The sequence below is a fragment of the Pongo pygmaeus genome, chromosome 4, assembly GCF_028885625.2.
Source record: "Pongo pygmaeus isolate AG05252 chromosome 4, NHGRI_mPonPyg2-v2.0_pri, whole genome shotgun sequence".
Classification (NCBI taxonomy): domain Eukaryota; kingdom Metazoa; phylum Chordata; class Mammalia; order Primates; family Hominidae; genus Pongo; species Pongo pygmaeus.
The window spans coordinates 71,079,431-71,095,524 of NC_072377.2; the positions used below are offsets into that span (position 1 = coordinate 71,079,431).

The following is a 16,094-nucleotide window of genomic DNA, read 5'->3' on the forward strand; positions in this document are numbered from 1 at the left end:
GCACTCCTAGGAGGATGAGGCAGGAGGATTGCACGAGCCCAGGAGTTCAAGACCAGCCTGGGTAATATAGTGAGACTCCGTTTCTACAAAAAATGTAAAAGGCCAGATGTAGTGGCACACTTCAGTGGTCTCAGGAGGCTGAGGTGAGAGGATCCCTTGAGCCCAGGAGGCAAAGGTTGCAGTGAGCCATGATTGCGCCACTGCACTCTAGCCTGAGCGACAGAGCAAGATCCTGTTTCAAAAAAAATAAAATAAAACAAAGAAAAAAGAATACAATATATTGTTAACTATAATCGTCATGTAGTACAATAGATCTTTTGAACTTATTCTTCCTATCTAAGTGAAATTTTGTATCCTTTGACCAGCATCTCTCCAACTCCCTCCTTTCACCAGCAGTCACCCCAGCTGGTCACCCCTACCTTTCTACTTTTTTTTTTTTTTTAAGACAGAGACTTGCTCTGTTGCCCAGGCAGGAGTGCAGCGATGTGATCTCAGCTCACTGCAACCTCTGCCTCCCGAGTTCAAGTGATTCTCCTGCCTCAGCCTCCTGAGTAGCTGGGATCACAGGTGCGTGCCACCTGTGATATATATGCGTGTATATATATGTGTATATATACATATATATAAAATATTTATATATTATATATTATATATTACAAATATAATATATATATAAATTAGCCTGGCTAAATTTTGTATTTTTAGTAGAGATGGGGTTTCACCATGTTGGCCAGGCTGGTCTCGAACTTCTGACCTCAGATGATCTGACCACCTCTGCCTCCCAAAGTGCTGGGATTACAGACATGAGCCACCATGCCTGGCCAATTCTACTTTCTATAGTACTTCTATGAGATCAACTTTTTTACATTCCACATATGAGTGAGATCATGCAGTATGTGTCTTTCTGTTGCTGGCTTATTTCAGTTAACACTATCCACCAGGTTCATCCATGTTGTCACAAATGACAGAACTTCCTTTTTTGTGGCTGAATAATATTTCATTGTGTGTGTATACCATATTTTCTGTATCCATTTGTCGGCTGATGGACACAAGTTGATTCTATATCTTGTCTATTGTGAATAATATATAGCAAGCATGAGAGTGCAGATATCTCTTCCATATTGATTTCATTTTTTAAAGATATATTCCCAGTAGTGGGATTGTTGGATTGTATAGTAGTTCTATGTTTAATATTTTGAGAAACCTCCATACTGTTTTCCATAGTGGTTGTATGAATTCATATTCCTACTAACAGCATGTGAGTGTTCCCTTTTCTCCACCAAAGACTTGCTATCTTTGGTCTTTTCCATAATAGCTATTTTAACAGGTGTGAGATGATGTCTCATTGTGGTTTTAATTTGCATTTCCCTGTTCATGTTGAGCATTTTTTTCATATACCTGTTTGCCATTTATATGTTGCTTTTGAGAAATGTCTATTTGAGTCCTTTGCCCATTTTTTATTGGGGTTGTTTTCTTGCTAATGAGTTTATTGAGTTACTTATATATTTTGGATATTAACCCCTTATGAGATGTATAGTTTGCAAATATTTCCTCCCATTCTATAGGTTGTCTCTTCATTCTGTTTATTGTTTCCTTTGCTGTGCTTATTAATTTGATGTAATCCCATTTGTCTACTTCTGCTTTTGTTGACTCTGCTTATGGGGTCATATCCAAAAAATCATTGCCCACACTAGTGTTATGGAGCTTTTCCCATATATTTTCTGTCTTAGTTCATTTTCTGTTGCCATAATTGAATGCCTGAGGCTAGGGAATTTATAAAGAAAAGGAACTTCTTGTTTACAGTTCTGGAAGCTGGGAAGTGCAAGGTCGAGGGTCTTCTGCATCTGGTGAGGGCCTTCTCAGTGTGTCATAACATGGTGGAGGACATAACGCGGTGAGTGGGGCACACTGAGAGCCAAACTGGCTCCTATGACAGATCCACTCTTCTGATAACTAACCCCCTCCTGTTCTTCCCCGTTAATTCACCCACTAATTCATGAATGGATTAATCCACTTATGAAGGCAAAGCCTTCATGACCCAATCATCTCTTAACAGCTCCACCTCTTAATACTGTTAAACTGAGGATTCAGTTTCAAAATGAGTTTCAAAGGGAACAAGCATTCAAACCATAACCGTTTTCTGCTAGTAGTTTCACAGTTTAGGATCTTACATTTATGTCTAATCCATTCTGAGTTGATTTTTGTATATGGGATGAGATGAGGGTCTAATTTCATTTGACTGCATGTGAATCTCCAGTTTTCCCAACACCGTTCGCTGAAGAGACTGTCTTTTCATGTGTTCCTGGCATCTTCATCCAAAATTGGTTGGCCATAAATGTGTGGATTTATTTCTGGGTTTTCTAGGCTGTTCCATCAGCTATGTGTCTGTTTTATGCCAGTACCATGCTGTTTGGTTACTATAGCTTTGTTTTATATATATATATTTTATATATACATATATTATATATATATAATATATATGTAATTCTTTTTTTTTTTTTTTGACATGGAGTCTTGCTCTGTTGCCTAGGCTGGTGTGCAGTGGTGTGATCTTGGCTCACTGCAGGCTCTGCCTCCCTGGTTCAAGTGATTCTCCTGCTTCAGCCACCTGAGTAAGTAACTGGGATTACAGGTGTGCACCAGCACACCCAGCTAATTTTGTATTTTTAGTACGGGGTTTCACCAGTTGGCCAGGTTGGTCTCAAACTCCTGACCTCAAGTGATCCGCCTGCCTTGGCCTTCCAAAGTGCTGGGATTACAGGTGTGAGCCACCATGCCCGGCCTTTGTAATAAGTTTTGAAGTCAGGTAGTATGATACCTCCAGCTTTATTCTTTCTGCTCAAAATTGCTTTGGTTATTTGGAGCCTTTTGTGGTTTCATACAAGTTTTGAGATTGTTTTTCTGTTTCTGTGAAGAATGTCATTGGTATTTTGATAGGGATTGCATTCAATCTGTAGATCACTTTGTGAATTTTTTTTTTCAAAAACATAATCATAATACCATTGTCACACGTAAAAATAATTAACACTTATTTTTGACTGAACCAGTCTTAACAAGAAGCATACTAGCTATTAGCCAGGCCTCAGATGAGGATCTAGGCATCATCATTCACACAACAAAATATTTATGTGTAAATGACACACACACACAAGCCTAAGTATTAAATAATGTACTGAAAGAGGAGAGTCTCTCTCCTGAGTAACTTACTAAGGACTTCAATTGTGAAAAGTATGCCCCAAATACCAATTAAGTGTGCCAAAAGCAATTTATTCATGTTTCTAGAGAAAAATAAAAGGGGAATATCTGAGTTGTGGTTTTCCATGTATGTGGATAGTCCCTTTAGTAATGAATCAAGGAACACTTTATTTCATTTGTGAAGCAGCACTTGATTTTATATGCTCTGTGGTCTCAGTTGGCTTTACATAAGCCAGGGATAGGATTTAAGAAAAGAAATCTCTTCAAGTTCATGTATAATCAATTTATTTAGAACCTATAATCATTAAGCTAGCTGTGTCATATACAAAATTAGAAGAAAATTAACCAATTATCTTTTGTTACTTATTTTTTAGAACCTGAGATTTTTGTTCAACTTTGTAATATGAACCTTTTCTAAAAGCTCTATTTGTCAATGGCAGAAATATTACAAATATTTCTAGCATCGTACAGTTTTTCATATGCCCTTAAGTAGTTTCTAACATTTTAAAATTTTTATTCATATCTCTTAAAAAAGAAAATTTTGAAGAGTTCCTTTTCATTTATTTACAATGAAATTTGGAAACAAGAACTTATTACATTACAAAATCTAAAATAAAGTTACCTTTTTTAAAAAAATGGATCATGAACATTTTGTAAAAAGAGTTGAAAATAAGTCATTGTTCTTAAGTCTTACTGCTAGAGGAAGTTGTACACATTAAGGATGTATGTGGCACTGTTTCCAAAATAAATGTATATTCATGCTACATAAGACCAAGATTAGATCATTGAAGTTGTAATGATCATTCTAGTCCTCAAATTTAAGTGCAATTTTTTTCAATACAAAAAAGAGACTGTACAATGAGGAAAACTCATAATGCTTTTGACTTTACCAGATGCTAGAGGCTACTCAGAATAAAGGCCAGAATGTCTCCATATTTAGGGTAGTTCTTCTCTATACTCAAAATACTTGTAGCTGAGTTCATGGTGTACATTTTTCATGAATGGTTGTTTATAGGATGTTTATATATTATCTTGGCAAGATAACTTTGAAAGCCCACTGTTTTCCTAGCATTTTTCTATGGTTGCTGAACAATTTCTGCCCAATCTAAAAAATTACTTTCCTATACCAGCAGGTGGAGGCAAGAGCAGTCGAATTGTAGCACTTTGCTTTTCAAGTGTACTGGCATGTATTGTAGATTATCTATCCATGAGTCAAAGTCTCTTTATGACGTGTCTCTCACATAATTACTTTTCTTCAACAACTCTGTTGTTTTAGCATCTTCTTTTGATTGCTTTATCATTTGCGTTATTTACTTGGTGTCTGGGACTGAACTTAGTGGTCATTTTAGGACAGACTAATTTAGATTTTCATCACTTTTCTATACTCATTGATTGAACAGTTAAAACATATATGTTATATGCTGAACACATTCTTCCACATTTGCCAGGAAATACAAAAATGACTAAGACATAGACCACATTCCAAAAGAGCTTACATTCTAGTAGAATTACAAGGAAAAATGTCTTCAATTCCTCTCCTGACTTGAGGAAGCAGATCAGTCAGCATTGCTGATATAGCTATGGCTAGCATTGGGTAGTAATAAAGCTCAGTGTTCACGTGGATTTTAATTCCATCAACAAATATTTACTAAGCACCAGGGACTACATAGGGGATTAATTTGTAAACATAGGCTTTTTGTCTTACAAATTAAAAAGGCCAAAACATCTTCAAAAGAAGTATCATTTATTTTTAAACTTTTTAATACAGATTATATAGAACAAATAATTAACCGACATATAGATCCTGATGCATTGCATTTAAGGAACTTTCGGTTAGAAGTAACTGTGCATAACATTTTCTGGAATATACTTAGAAAACTTTCCACAAATCCTGGTTGAAATAAAATAAAAGTATGATACTCTAGATCAATTCCATTAGCTGTTTATTAGTAGCCAATAATGATAAAAAATATACAAACAGTATGAAAGAGGAGAACTGAGTTCTAAGGTTATGTCTGTATGTGCAGAATGAGAGATGGAGAAGAAACTCATAGTTATGGAAAACAGAAAAGAATTGCCCCAGAATTTCTTGCAAGACTTAGCAGCCACCAATATTCAGAACTGTCTTTAAACCCCAACCTGTCCATCATCTTAATACATTGTGCATCAGAAATTTCCAACCCAATTAAACCATTTTTGTTTCCTTCATTGGTTTATTTATGAAAGTCACTAAAAAGACACAAATCTGGTCTAACCTATTTTAGCCTTACCTCTCATCCCTCCACACCCCATTAAACCTGTGTACCCACCTTACCTCATAGAGCTATCTTGAAAGACTCAGCCAGTTTAGAAGTTACATCCTCATTGAAGTCTTTCCTAGATTCACCAAGGCAGAGTCACATGCATTGTCCTCTGCATTCTCCATTGCTTTATTTATATAGAATTTGTTACCTGATATTCTTTTATTTCATTATTATTTTTGGAGACAGGGTCTTACTCTGTTACCCAGGCTGGAGTGCAGTGACACAATTGTGGCTCACTGTAGCCTTGACCTCCTGGGATCAAGTGAGCCTCCCAAGTAGCTGGGACTATAGATGAGGTCTCACCACGTTGCCTAGGCTGGTCTTGAACTTCTGGGCTCAACTGATCCTTTCTCTTTGGCTTCCCAAATTGCTGGGATTACAGGTGTGAGCCACCACCCCCTGCCTGCTACCTGATACTCTAATGTCTCTTTCCGTATTGCTTCCTCACAAGTCTGTACGCTCCTGAAAGGTAATAACTTTGTCTTATTCATCTTTGTAACCTCAGTAAATACTTGCTGAAGGAATAACTGAATCAACTATTTCTTGGGAAGTCCTTTTATAATAAGCCTCTCTCTCCCCCTTTTTTTTTTTTTTTTTTGCTGATGTCTGAATTATAGTCATAATTCCAGATGATAGATGATAGTAACAAGTCAATAAATCCTATCAATAGGGAATAAAGAACCAGCATTTATTGCATAGAGTGTTTTCTTAGGATACCTCAGTTGAGGCTGGGCACAGTGGCTCATGCCTGTAATCCCAGCACTTTGGGAGGCCGAGGCGGGTGGATCACCTGAGGTTAGGCGTTCAAGACCAGCCTGGCCAACATGGTGAAACCTTGTCTCGACTAAAAATACAAAAATTTGTATTCCAGCTACTCAGGGGGCCAAGGCGGGAGAATCACTTGAACCTGGGAGGCGGAGGTTACAGTGAGCCAAAATCATGCCATTGCACTCCAGTCTGGGTGAGAGAGCAAGACTTCGTCTCAAAAAAAAAAAAAGAAAAGAAAAGAAAAGAATGTCTCAGCTGAACCTTATCAGTAAAAGATGTAGATTATTTGTTTGAGTACTTTAAGGAAGAATTTGCCATTTCCTGGGAGTACACTGTTTCCAAGTGGTTTATTGATTACCTATGAACAGTTCATTAAAGGGGTCTGGAAAAAAATGAGACCTGGGTGCAGAGGGCAGCCATCCAGGTCATCCAGGTTTGAGTGGTTTTTTGAGAACAGGTGACTAAAAAGCTGCCCAAGTCTATGTGACCTGTTTTTCAGAGCTGGATGAAAGCTAAAGTGGGGCACTCCTCCACAGCCCCTGCAGCAATCTCTCAGGGAGTGGTATAGATAACAAGTCAGACATGTGATGTAAGCATGTATGCTTTAAGTCACCTTATTCTCTCCCCATTAAAAGCAAAGTACAAAATCAGAGAAGTGCATTTGGTGAGAAATTTGATGATTTCCTTTTCTGGGATGGGAGTTGCAGAATCAGTATAGGATAATAAAGAATAAGGGCCCTCAGATACTTTTCAGTTTATAAATTAAAAATACAAAAGAATATGGGCTCTGGAGTCAGGCTTGGGTTTGAATCCCAGCTGCACAAATGCCATGTGACCTTGAACAAGCTACTTTACTTCTCTATACCCAGTAAATTGGGTTGATAATATCTTCCTCTTGGCTTATTGGGAGGATTAAATAAGAATATGCATGTAAACTTTTGGTGTAGTGTCTTGCAAAGGCCTGAGGAGAGCTTAACAGTTTGAGAGAGATGTGAAAGTAGTTCATTATGTCTGGAGCATAGATATGAGAGCAAAAGGATGGCACTGAGAAAACCAGCATGGTAGTTAGGGCAGATTCAGAAGTAGGTAGCTTGAACTTGATCCTGAAGTCACTGGGGAACCATGCCATTGAAAGGGAGTGTCATGATCAGATTTATGTTTTAGGATGATTACTCTGCAGGCAATCTGGAGAACAGATTAGATAGCATCCAGAAAGAACCTCCTGGGTTTCTGATTTGGACAACTGAGTACATACTGGTGATCGTCCTTGAGATAAGGAATAAAGAAGGAGGACAGATTTGGTTCTGGGGGCAAGGAAGATGAGCAATTTAATTTTAGACATACTGTATTAAGGTGACCATTGACATCCAAGTGGAGCTACCCAACAGGCAGTTGGTCATATGGTCTAGAACTCAGGAGATTTGTGCTGGAGGTACAGATCTGGAAGTCTTTAGCTATAGGTGACATGTGTAGCCATACAAATGGAACAGGCATGGTGTGCAAGATGAGAAGAAAAGAGGCCATAGAACTGAATCCTGAAGAGCTCTAAGGAATCCTGAGAAGGGGCTAAAAACAAAAACAAAACCTAAAAAAAGACAACTGATGATAAAAATCACAAGGGAACAGCCAGAGACATCAAATGAAAAGAGGAATCATTATCACAAAAGCCCAAAGAGGGAAAAGTTCCCAAAAAAGAGGGAGTTAAAAACAGGAAAGAGTGGAAAACAGTGTCATGTATCACAAAAAGTCAAGATGTAAATAGTGAAGAATGTCTGTTACATTTAGTAGAAATCGCTGGGGACCTTGGTGAGAGCAGTTTCCATTTTTTTATGAGACCAGGACCCAGATTGAAGTAGGGTGAAGAATGAGTGGGACATAAGAACAAAAAGATAGAAGGGCTGGCTGGACCACTTTGAAAAGTCTTGAGGATGAAGGGAAAGGAAGAAATAGTGGTGTCTAGTGGGGGACCCAGGATCAAGGAAGTTTTTGTTTTTTTACTTAAGGTGGAGAAATGTAAGTACTCCAGCACATGTGTGTATAAAGAGGCAGTACAAATGAGACATTTAAGATTTTGCTGAGCTGGGCGCGGTGGCTCACGCCTGTAATCCCAGCACTTTGGGAGGCCGAGGCAGGCAGATCATGAGGTCAGGAGATCGAGACCATCCTGGCTAACACGGTGAAACCCCGTCTCTACTAAAAGTACAAAAAATTAGCTGGGCGTGGTGGTGGGCACCTGTAATCCCAGCTACTTGGGAGGCTGAGGCAGGAGAATGGCATGAACCTGGGAGGCGGAGCTTGCAGTGAGCCGAGATCGTGCCACTGCACTGCAGCCTGGGTGACTGAGTGAGACTCCACCTCAAAAAAAAAAAAGATTTTCCTGAGAGAGATGATATTTCATGGGGTGATATCTCTGGAAGAGATTGGATAGGACCCAAGCACAGAGCAAGAAATTGGCTTTAGGCAAGTCAGATTTGTCTTATACTAGTTAGGAGTAAAGAGAAATGGATGATACAGATGCAGCTATGTTCGTAGGAGGGAAGTGGAGGGAATTTCTTTGTGATGGCTTTAGTAATGTAGGCAGCAAGGTCAGCTACTGACAGTGAGAGGAGAAATTCGGGGAGGCTAGTCACAGTTTGAAGTAATAGGTCATGGGAGGCAGATGTTCGTGGGTGGATTTTCCTGAAGCCTTGGGAGTCCAACTCAAATCAGAGGCCATGATATAATAGTATCAAAACCCCTAGCTCTGTTCAGAACCTGCTATGAGAATAGAGAAGGTAGCTGGTTAAAATGGTCCTGAGCAGAGGTTTTTAAGATTGATATAGCAGAAGGACTGGAAGTTGGAGTTTTGGTGAGAGATGGTTGACCTGATAGATGAAGTTCACTTCTAACAGTTGTGCAACCTGAGGTGAAACTACAATTGGAAGCCCACCCCTGGCCCCCTCCTGTACCATGAAGGGCCTCACATGTGTATGGATGCCCCCACCTATATGTCCAAACTCTGACCACACTCCCTGCTTTTAATGGCCACCCTTCAGTGCAAGATATGTACAAACCAATGGTGCAGTTCACCCTCAGGAAAATGGACCCTGGGAAGGGGCCCACAAAGATTCTAGGAGCCATTTGAGCAAGGAATTCTGGAGTCTTGTCACCCAAAGCACAGTTGCAGGATGGTAATGGCAAGCTTTGCATGAGCACATCCCCTTACCTCACCTGAGCTGAGTGCAGACACAGGAGGGCCAGAGTGGAGCCTGCCAAAGTACAGCAGTCAGCCAGGCGCAGTGGCTCACACCTGTAATCCTAGCACTTTGGGAGGCCAAGACAGGTGGATCACCTGAGGTCAGGAGTTAAAGACCAGTAGAGATGGTGAAACCCTGTCTCTACTAAAAATACAAAAATTAGCTGGGTGTAGTGGCACACGCCTGTAATCCCAGCTACTTGGGAGGCTGAGGCAGGAGAATTGCTTGAATCTGGGAGGCAGAGGTTGCAATGAGCCAAGATCGTGCCACTGCACTCCAGCCTGGGCAGCAGAGCAAGACTCTGCCTCAAAAACAAAAACAAAGTACAGCAGTCATCCAGGTCGAAAGGTTGAGCTGTGGGAGAAGTCTGTTAGAGTGAGAAAATAGAGGGATTAAAGGACTGGAGTTCTAAGGGAGATGGAAAACTAAGAATCGTGGGAGTAGATAAAAGGAAGCTGAAAACATAGAAGGTTGTGATTACAGTGGAATAGCTGACTTTATCATTTCCGAGGAGCATCTCCAAGTGGTGGTAAGAAGAATAAACACAAAGGTTCTTGGAGTGAAACAGGTTAAGGAAGTGATGCTGGCTGGGCACAGTGGCTCACGCCTGTAATCCCAGCACTTTGGGAGGCCAAGGTGAGAGAATTGTTGAGCCCAGGAATTTGAGACCAGCCTGGGCAACATAGGGAAACCCCATCTCTACAGAAATTAAATTAGCCAGGCATGATGGTGCATGCCTATAGTCCCAGCTATTAGGAAAATGGGAGGATCAGGTGCTTAAGCCCAGGAAGTTGAGGCTGCAGTGAGTTATAATCACACCACTGCACTCCAGCCTAGGCAACAGAACGAGACCCTGTCCCAAAAAGAAAAGAGAGAGAAAAAAGAAACTGAAGTTAAGGGAGTGGTAAGCCTTGTCCACCCACCCTTAGAGTCTCCCTGGGATGATTATAGAACTTTAGACAGGGACTGATATGGTTTGGCTGTGTCCCTACCCAAATCTCATCTTGAATTGTAGCTCCCATAATCCTCATGTGTCATGGGAGGAACCCAGTGGGAGGTAATTGAATCTGGGGGCAGATTTTTCCTGTGCTTTTCTCGTGATAGGGAATAAGTCTCACGAGTCCTTCGCCTTCTGCTATGATTGTGAGGCCTCCCAGCCATGTGGAACTGTGAGTCCATTATACCTCTTTTTCCTTATAAATTATCCAGTCTTGGGTATTTCTTCATAGCAGTATGAAAATAGACTAATACAGGGACTGTAGAGCTAATTCTTTGGTGAATATGAGAAAATGGCAAAGAGTTTAGTTGATGACAGCAACAAAGAGAGTTAGCAGGAAGCCAGTAGCCTCAGAGGATTAGAATTGTAGTGCAGTAATGATTTGGACAGCCCTTTGAGGATCAAGGAGAGGTTTACCCTGTGTCAAGGCCTCCTAGTGTGAGGAGCCTGAGAGAATGTGAGTGCACTTCGTGGGCGAGGCAGTGCATTCACCAGGAATCCAGGTTACAGTTAAGACAAAGTGGAAAAGCCAGTGCCCTGTGACAAGGTTGAGGATGTAGGGCAGGGGGGTGAGTGTCGGAGAAAGAGACTGGCATGATGGGAGAGCTTCACCAACTGGTGATGCTGAACTTTTGGGACAGTGGCAGAATGTATGCTGTGAAAGGACACAGAGCAGAGAGAAAACAGTAAGTTCACAAATATTTGCAGTGTTGAAGGTCTCGTACTAGCAACCTTTAGGTAAACTTTTGTGACTTCTATCTTAGTAAGCTCAGTCAGTGAATAAGATTAATTCTCACTTGTAAAATAATAAGGACATGAAATTTAAACAGTCTTGTAGAAAAACCATTTTTATATTCTAATCATATTATCAATACCCTTGGCCCTGCTCCCTATGGAAAGAACTGAAAGTCTTTTCTGCCACACTGTGCTCTTGAAAGTAGTGCCTACTCCTTATTTCTGCATGTTATGAGGATTAAATGAGTGTTTTAACACTCCTGCACACATGAGCTACTCAGTAAATGAGTTCTCCCTTCCTCTGTTTCTCTGTCCTTTCTTCCTTCCAGAGAAGACACCTAGGAACCTGGTTTGTGAGTGGAAAGGAGAAAGGGTACCCAAGGAAGGGCACAGGCAGGGCTGCTTGGCATACATGTGCTGTCACGTGGAATCTCAGGAATGAGATCATCCAGTCAGTGCTGTCCATTCGAACTTTCTACAGTGGCGAAAACATTCTCTATCCGTGCTGTCTAGTGTGGTACCCACTTACTACAAGTGGCTATTGAATATTTGAAATGTGCCTGGTACAACTGAGAAACTGAATTTTTTATTTTATTTACTCATAATTCATTTAAATAACTACATGTACCTGCTGTGTTGGACTGCACAGGTCTAGTGGATAATGTGCTGCTTGGCTGAAGGCTTCAAGAAAGAAATGGACTAAGTACCTGAAGAAATAGATAAGTTGGCCTGGCGCGGTGGCCCATGCCTGTGATCTCAGCACTTTGGGAGGCCGAAGCAGGTGGATTGCTTGAGCCCAGGAATTGCTCACTATGGGCAACATAGCAAGACTCCATCTCTACTAAAAATTTTTAAATTAGCTGGGTGTGCTGGCACATGCCTGTAGTCCCAGCTACTTGGGAGGCTGAAGCAGGAGGATTGCTTAAGTCCAGGAGGTCTAGTTTACAGTGAGCTATGACTGCACCACTGCACTCCAGCCTGGGCAACAGAGTGAGACCTTGTCTTTTAAAAAAGTAAAGAAAAAGAGAGAGAGAGAGAAATAAAGAAAAAAAGAGAAGGAAAGAAGAAAGAAAAGAAGGAAGGAGAAAGAAAAAGAGAAACAGGTAAGCCTCAGTGAGGTGTGTAGCCGGGCTTTGGCATTGCAGAAATCAGAAATAAAGGAGTCCTATATGGTCTGATGAAAGGACCCTGGACTTGAGCTATGGCCTGAGAAGTTGTGAGGAGAGGGGTGATTTAGTCAAAACAATGGCTAGAAAGACAACTTTGTAAATAGTAGAAATCAGGATTAGAGTGTTTCTGATGTAATAGCCACACAAGAGAAATAATTAAACTTATACAGGAATTCCGGTCTTGTGGGGGGATTGATGTAATGCAGACCTCAAGAGCAGCTTGTAGAGAAACATTAATTGCAAAGCAAATACTAGGAATATTTGCCAAGTGTTTCAAAGAATTGGGACAAATTTCTGGAAATATCCTGCAAGCCGTGTAGTACAACACAGTGACATGGTGACAGGGAAAGGGATGGAAAAAATGTCAATTGGTAGGAGGTAGAAGTTGTAAAATTTTACATAATATAGTTTCACTATAGCCCTGGCTCTAATAAAACGTGTTTCCCTGTATGAATGTTTACTTGTGATGATGAGGGAAGATGGTGTTGCTTTAATGTTTTTGTCATATTTGTCCCATCTTGTTTCAAGTATATAATGAACATCTGTCTGCTCATCAGTGTGCAGTGCATTGGGGTGGGAGTTTGTGATGAAAGAAATGTACGGTGGCCATTGTGCTTGAGAAAGTCCTAGTTTCATTTAGAATATAAAACAAACTAATTGAATAGGTGCTGACAGTAATTTAAATGTCTAAAATGAATGGCACAGATGAAAGGTGATAGAAGCTCAGATCTGGGTGAACTGGAATGGTGAAAGCCTTGATGAGAGGAAGTAGAGGACTTTAAACTATGCTTCAAAAGAAAATGAACCCCATAAATCAACATTTCTGAAAGTACATTCCATAAAATATTTTATAAAAGTCTCAAGGCAATAATTAACTCAGAATAACTATGGCATACTTATTTGTCCAAATGAAATTCTGTAACCTGATGATTTCTGTCAAAATTTATCCAGCTTTCTTCCTTTCCCTAAACCCTTATTATTATTATTATTATTACATTATTTTGGACACAGGAGATTACAGTGCTAGCAAATGCACCTTCCTGTCAATTCCAGTATGGTATTCTGTATTATTTCTTGGTTAGAAATTTCACAGGGTTGGCCTGGTGCAGTGGCTCATGCTTGTCATCCCAACACTTTGGGAAGCTGAAGTAGAAGGATCACTTGAGCTTAGGAGTTCAAGACCATCCTGGGCAACATGGCAAAACCACATCTCTACAAAAAGTACAAAAAGTTAGCCAGGTGTCATGCACACCTATAGTACCAGCTACTCGGAAGGCTCAGGTAAGAGGATCAACTGAGCTGGAAGGTTGAGGCTACAGTGAGCCATGATCACGCTACCTGGACTCTAGCCTGGGTGAGAGAATGAGACCCTGTTTCAAAAAAAAAAATCCACAAAGATCGTGTTTTGAAAAGTGCTTTGAAAACAGAGGAGACGATGAAGAAGCTATGATTGAGACAGAAATAATAAAGAGCCTGGAATTTTCTAGTAGGAAAAAGTAATCTAGTGTTTAATTAGACAACTGGAGTCTCAGATTTGATCTACCTTTTCATTTTCAAATTATTAGACATAATAACTGCTGTAGGAAAAGACAGGCTCATGCCGGTTGTCTGCTTTTGACTTATGTAGTTCTCAGTTGCAAAAAGTCAGAGAAAAATCTTCACCAGATTCTCAAGAATACAAGTGCAGCTGCTGGAATGACTACAGGTGCACTGGTTTTCCCACCCGAGTGCAGTTCTTTCCAGGGCTGCAGAGGCACGGAAGGGGAAGACGAGATCAATGTACCAGCATCCAAAGCGTTGGGTGAGCTTGAAAATGTAACAAAGGGGAAAAGGAGGGATGCTCTGCAAAATGAAGATGAGAGAGGAAAAGCAGAGATAATGCAGAAAGAAAGTACTCAGTAGATCAAAATGTTTTAGTTAGAAGTATAAGGCATTCCCGTCACCGTTCCTTTTCTTTGGTAACAAGAATTAGGAATCCTGAAAAGAATTAAGGTAAAATCTCAGAAGGTGAGAAAGAAAGTATTAAGATAAAAATTTTAATATATTTAGTTGACCCATGACATCATGATTTCTAGCTTTTGTTTCTGTCTTTTTAGCCCTTCCAGGTTCAGGGAATAGTATTACATTAAGGGAGAAATAGCTTTTCACTAGTTGCCTTGGAAACTATAAAACATATATGTGTCCAGCCGAGGTGGAGGTATTGACATCCTTATCAGTTTACCTTTCCCACTACAAATAAATGACAAGTGTTGGAAGTGATAGTTATGCTAATTAACCTGGTTTGATCATTACACAATGTATACATGTATTGAAACATCACACTGTACCCTATAAAGATGTGCAATTATTGTGTGTCAATTAAAAACAAAATAAGACTTAACAAACAATCATATGCTGTGACCACTCAGCCTTCCAGTAAATGTTAGGAAATAGATGAAAACCAACGAAGGTCATCTTATCAGTGAAATGCTTGAAGTAATTTTCTTTTAAAGCTGAATAATAGGCCGGGCACGGTGGCTCATGCCTGTAATCTCAACACATTGGAAGGCCAAGGCGGGCGGATCACTTCTGGTTAGGAGTTTGAGACCAGCCTGGCCAACATGATGAAACCCCATCTCTAATAAAAATACAGAAAACTAGTCAGGCATGGTGGCACAAGCTTGTAATCCCAGCTACTTGGAAGGCTGAGGCACGAGAATCGCTTTAACCTGGGAGGCGGAGGTTGCAATGAGCTGAGATTGTGCCACTGTACTCCAGCCTAGGGGATAGAGTGAGACTCCATCTCCAAAAAAAAAAACCTGAATATTAATGGAAATTTGTCTATAGTCATTGGTTTATACTAAGAGGAGTGATGAAAAGAACAGGGTATTAAGATGAATACATCCTATGTTTTAGTCATTGTTCTTCTCTTTAATATTCATGTAACTCAGTCATCTCAGGGCCAGCCTTTTTACCTATACTGGGACTTCCTTGAAGTACAGCCTGTCGTGGCCATGACTGACTCTTTCTTAGTGGCCTCTGTTGGCAGAAATAATTATTTTGGAAATTTTCAGCCAACTGTATAAATCCTGAACTTCACATCTTTATTATTTTGCACCAACACCAAGTATGTGAGACCCTCTACTCATCTGCCGTTTCTTGTACTCTGACCTCCATACTGTTGGTTTCTCCTTATACTTATTCCTTTATCAGTTTTCATTCCTCTATCAGTAGGATCCTGTATGAGGCAAATAATATAAAACCCCATTCTAACTGATTTCATCATAGAGGGGACTTACTGACTCATAACTGGAACGGTCAGGCTTTACAATTAGTTGATCTATGGGCTCTATGGTGTCTTTAAATATTTGGTTTCCTTCCTTTATTCTGCCATTCAAAGTGTCTGTTTTATCATAAATCAGATTCTCCTCATTCTCATAGGATGGCTGCCAGCTGCAATCAAGGACATAAGTGTACTCACACTTAGTGGGAATGAGACCCCCTTCTCTCACAGCATTCCAAGCAAGAGTACTGAGGGTAGGGACAGCTACCTTCAAAGAACATGAACTGTGTTGGGGGCGTGTAAGTGTTGAGAGGAAGATATGCATATAATTAGATAGGGGAAGAGGTTAATGGCTAGACAACCAATGTATATCTAACCATCTACTGCACTGACTTCTCAATTGTTATTTCTGGAACCCTCGTCATATGG

General features: G+C 40.2%; 1 protein-coding gene across 6 annotated transcripts in view; it reads left to right on the forward strand.

Annotated features, from left to right (window-relative positions):
- NLN (neurolysin) overlaps positions 1 to 16,094 on the forward strand; it is a 104,146-nt gene that overhangs the window by 13,499 nt on the left and 74,553 nt on the right. The window contains exons 1-2 of one of the 6 annotated variants that reach the window (XM_063664850.1): positions 2,536 to 2,612; positions 11,884 to 12,337. The exons of 3 other annotated variants lie outside the window; for them this stretch is intronic. Coding sequence is in view for 1 of the 3 variants with exons in the window: in XM_063664852.1 (XP_063520922.1) it covers positions 8,207 to 8,218 (12 nt within the window). In the remaining 2 variants the exon portion in view is untranslated. Of the gene's footprint in view, positions 1 to 2,530; positions 2,613 to 8,206; positions 8,219 to 11,883; positions 12,338 to 16,094 lie in introns of those variants that run through there. 2 more of the 6 variants (XM_063664852.1, XM_054487533.2) reach the window with 2 other exon arrangements.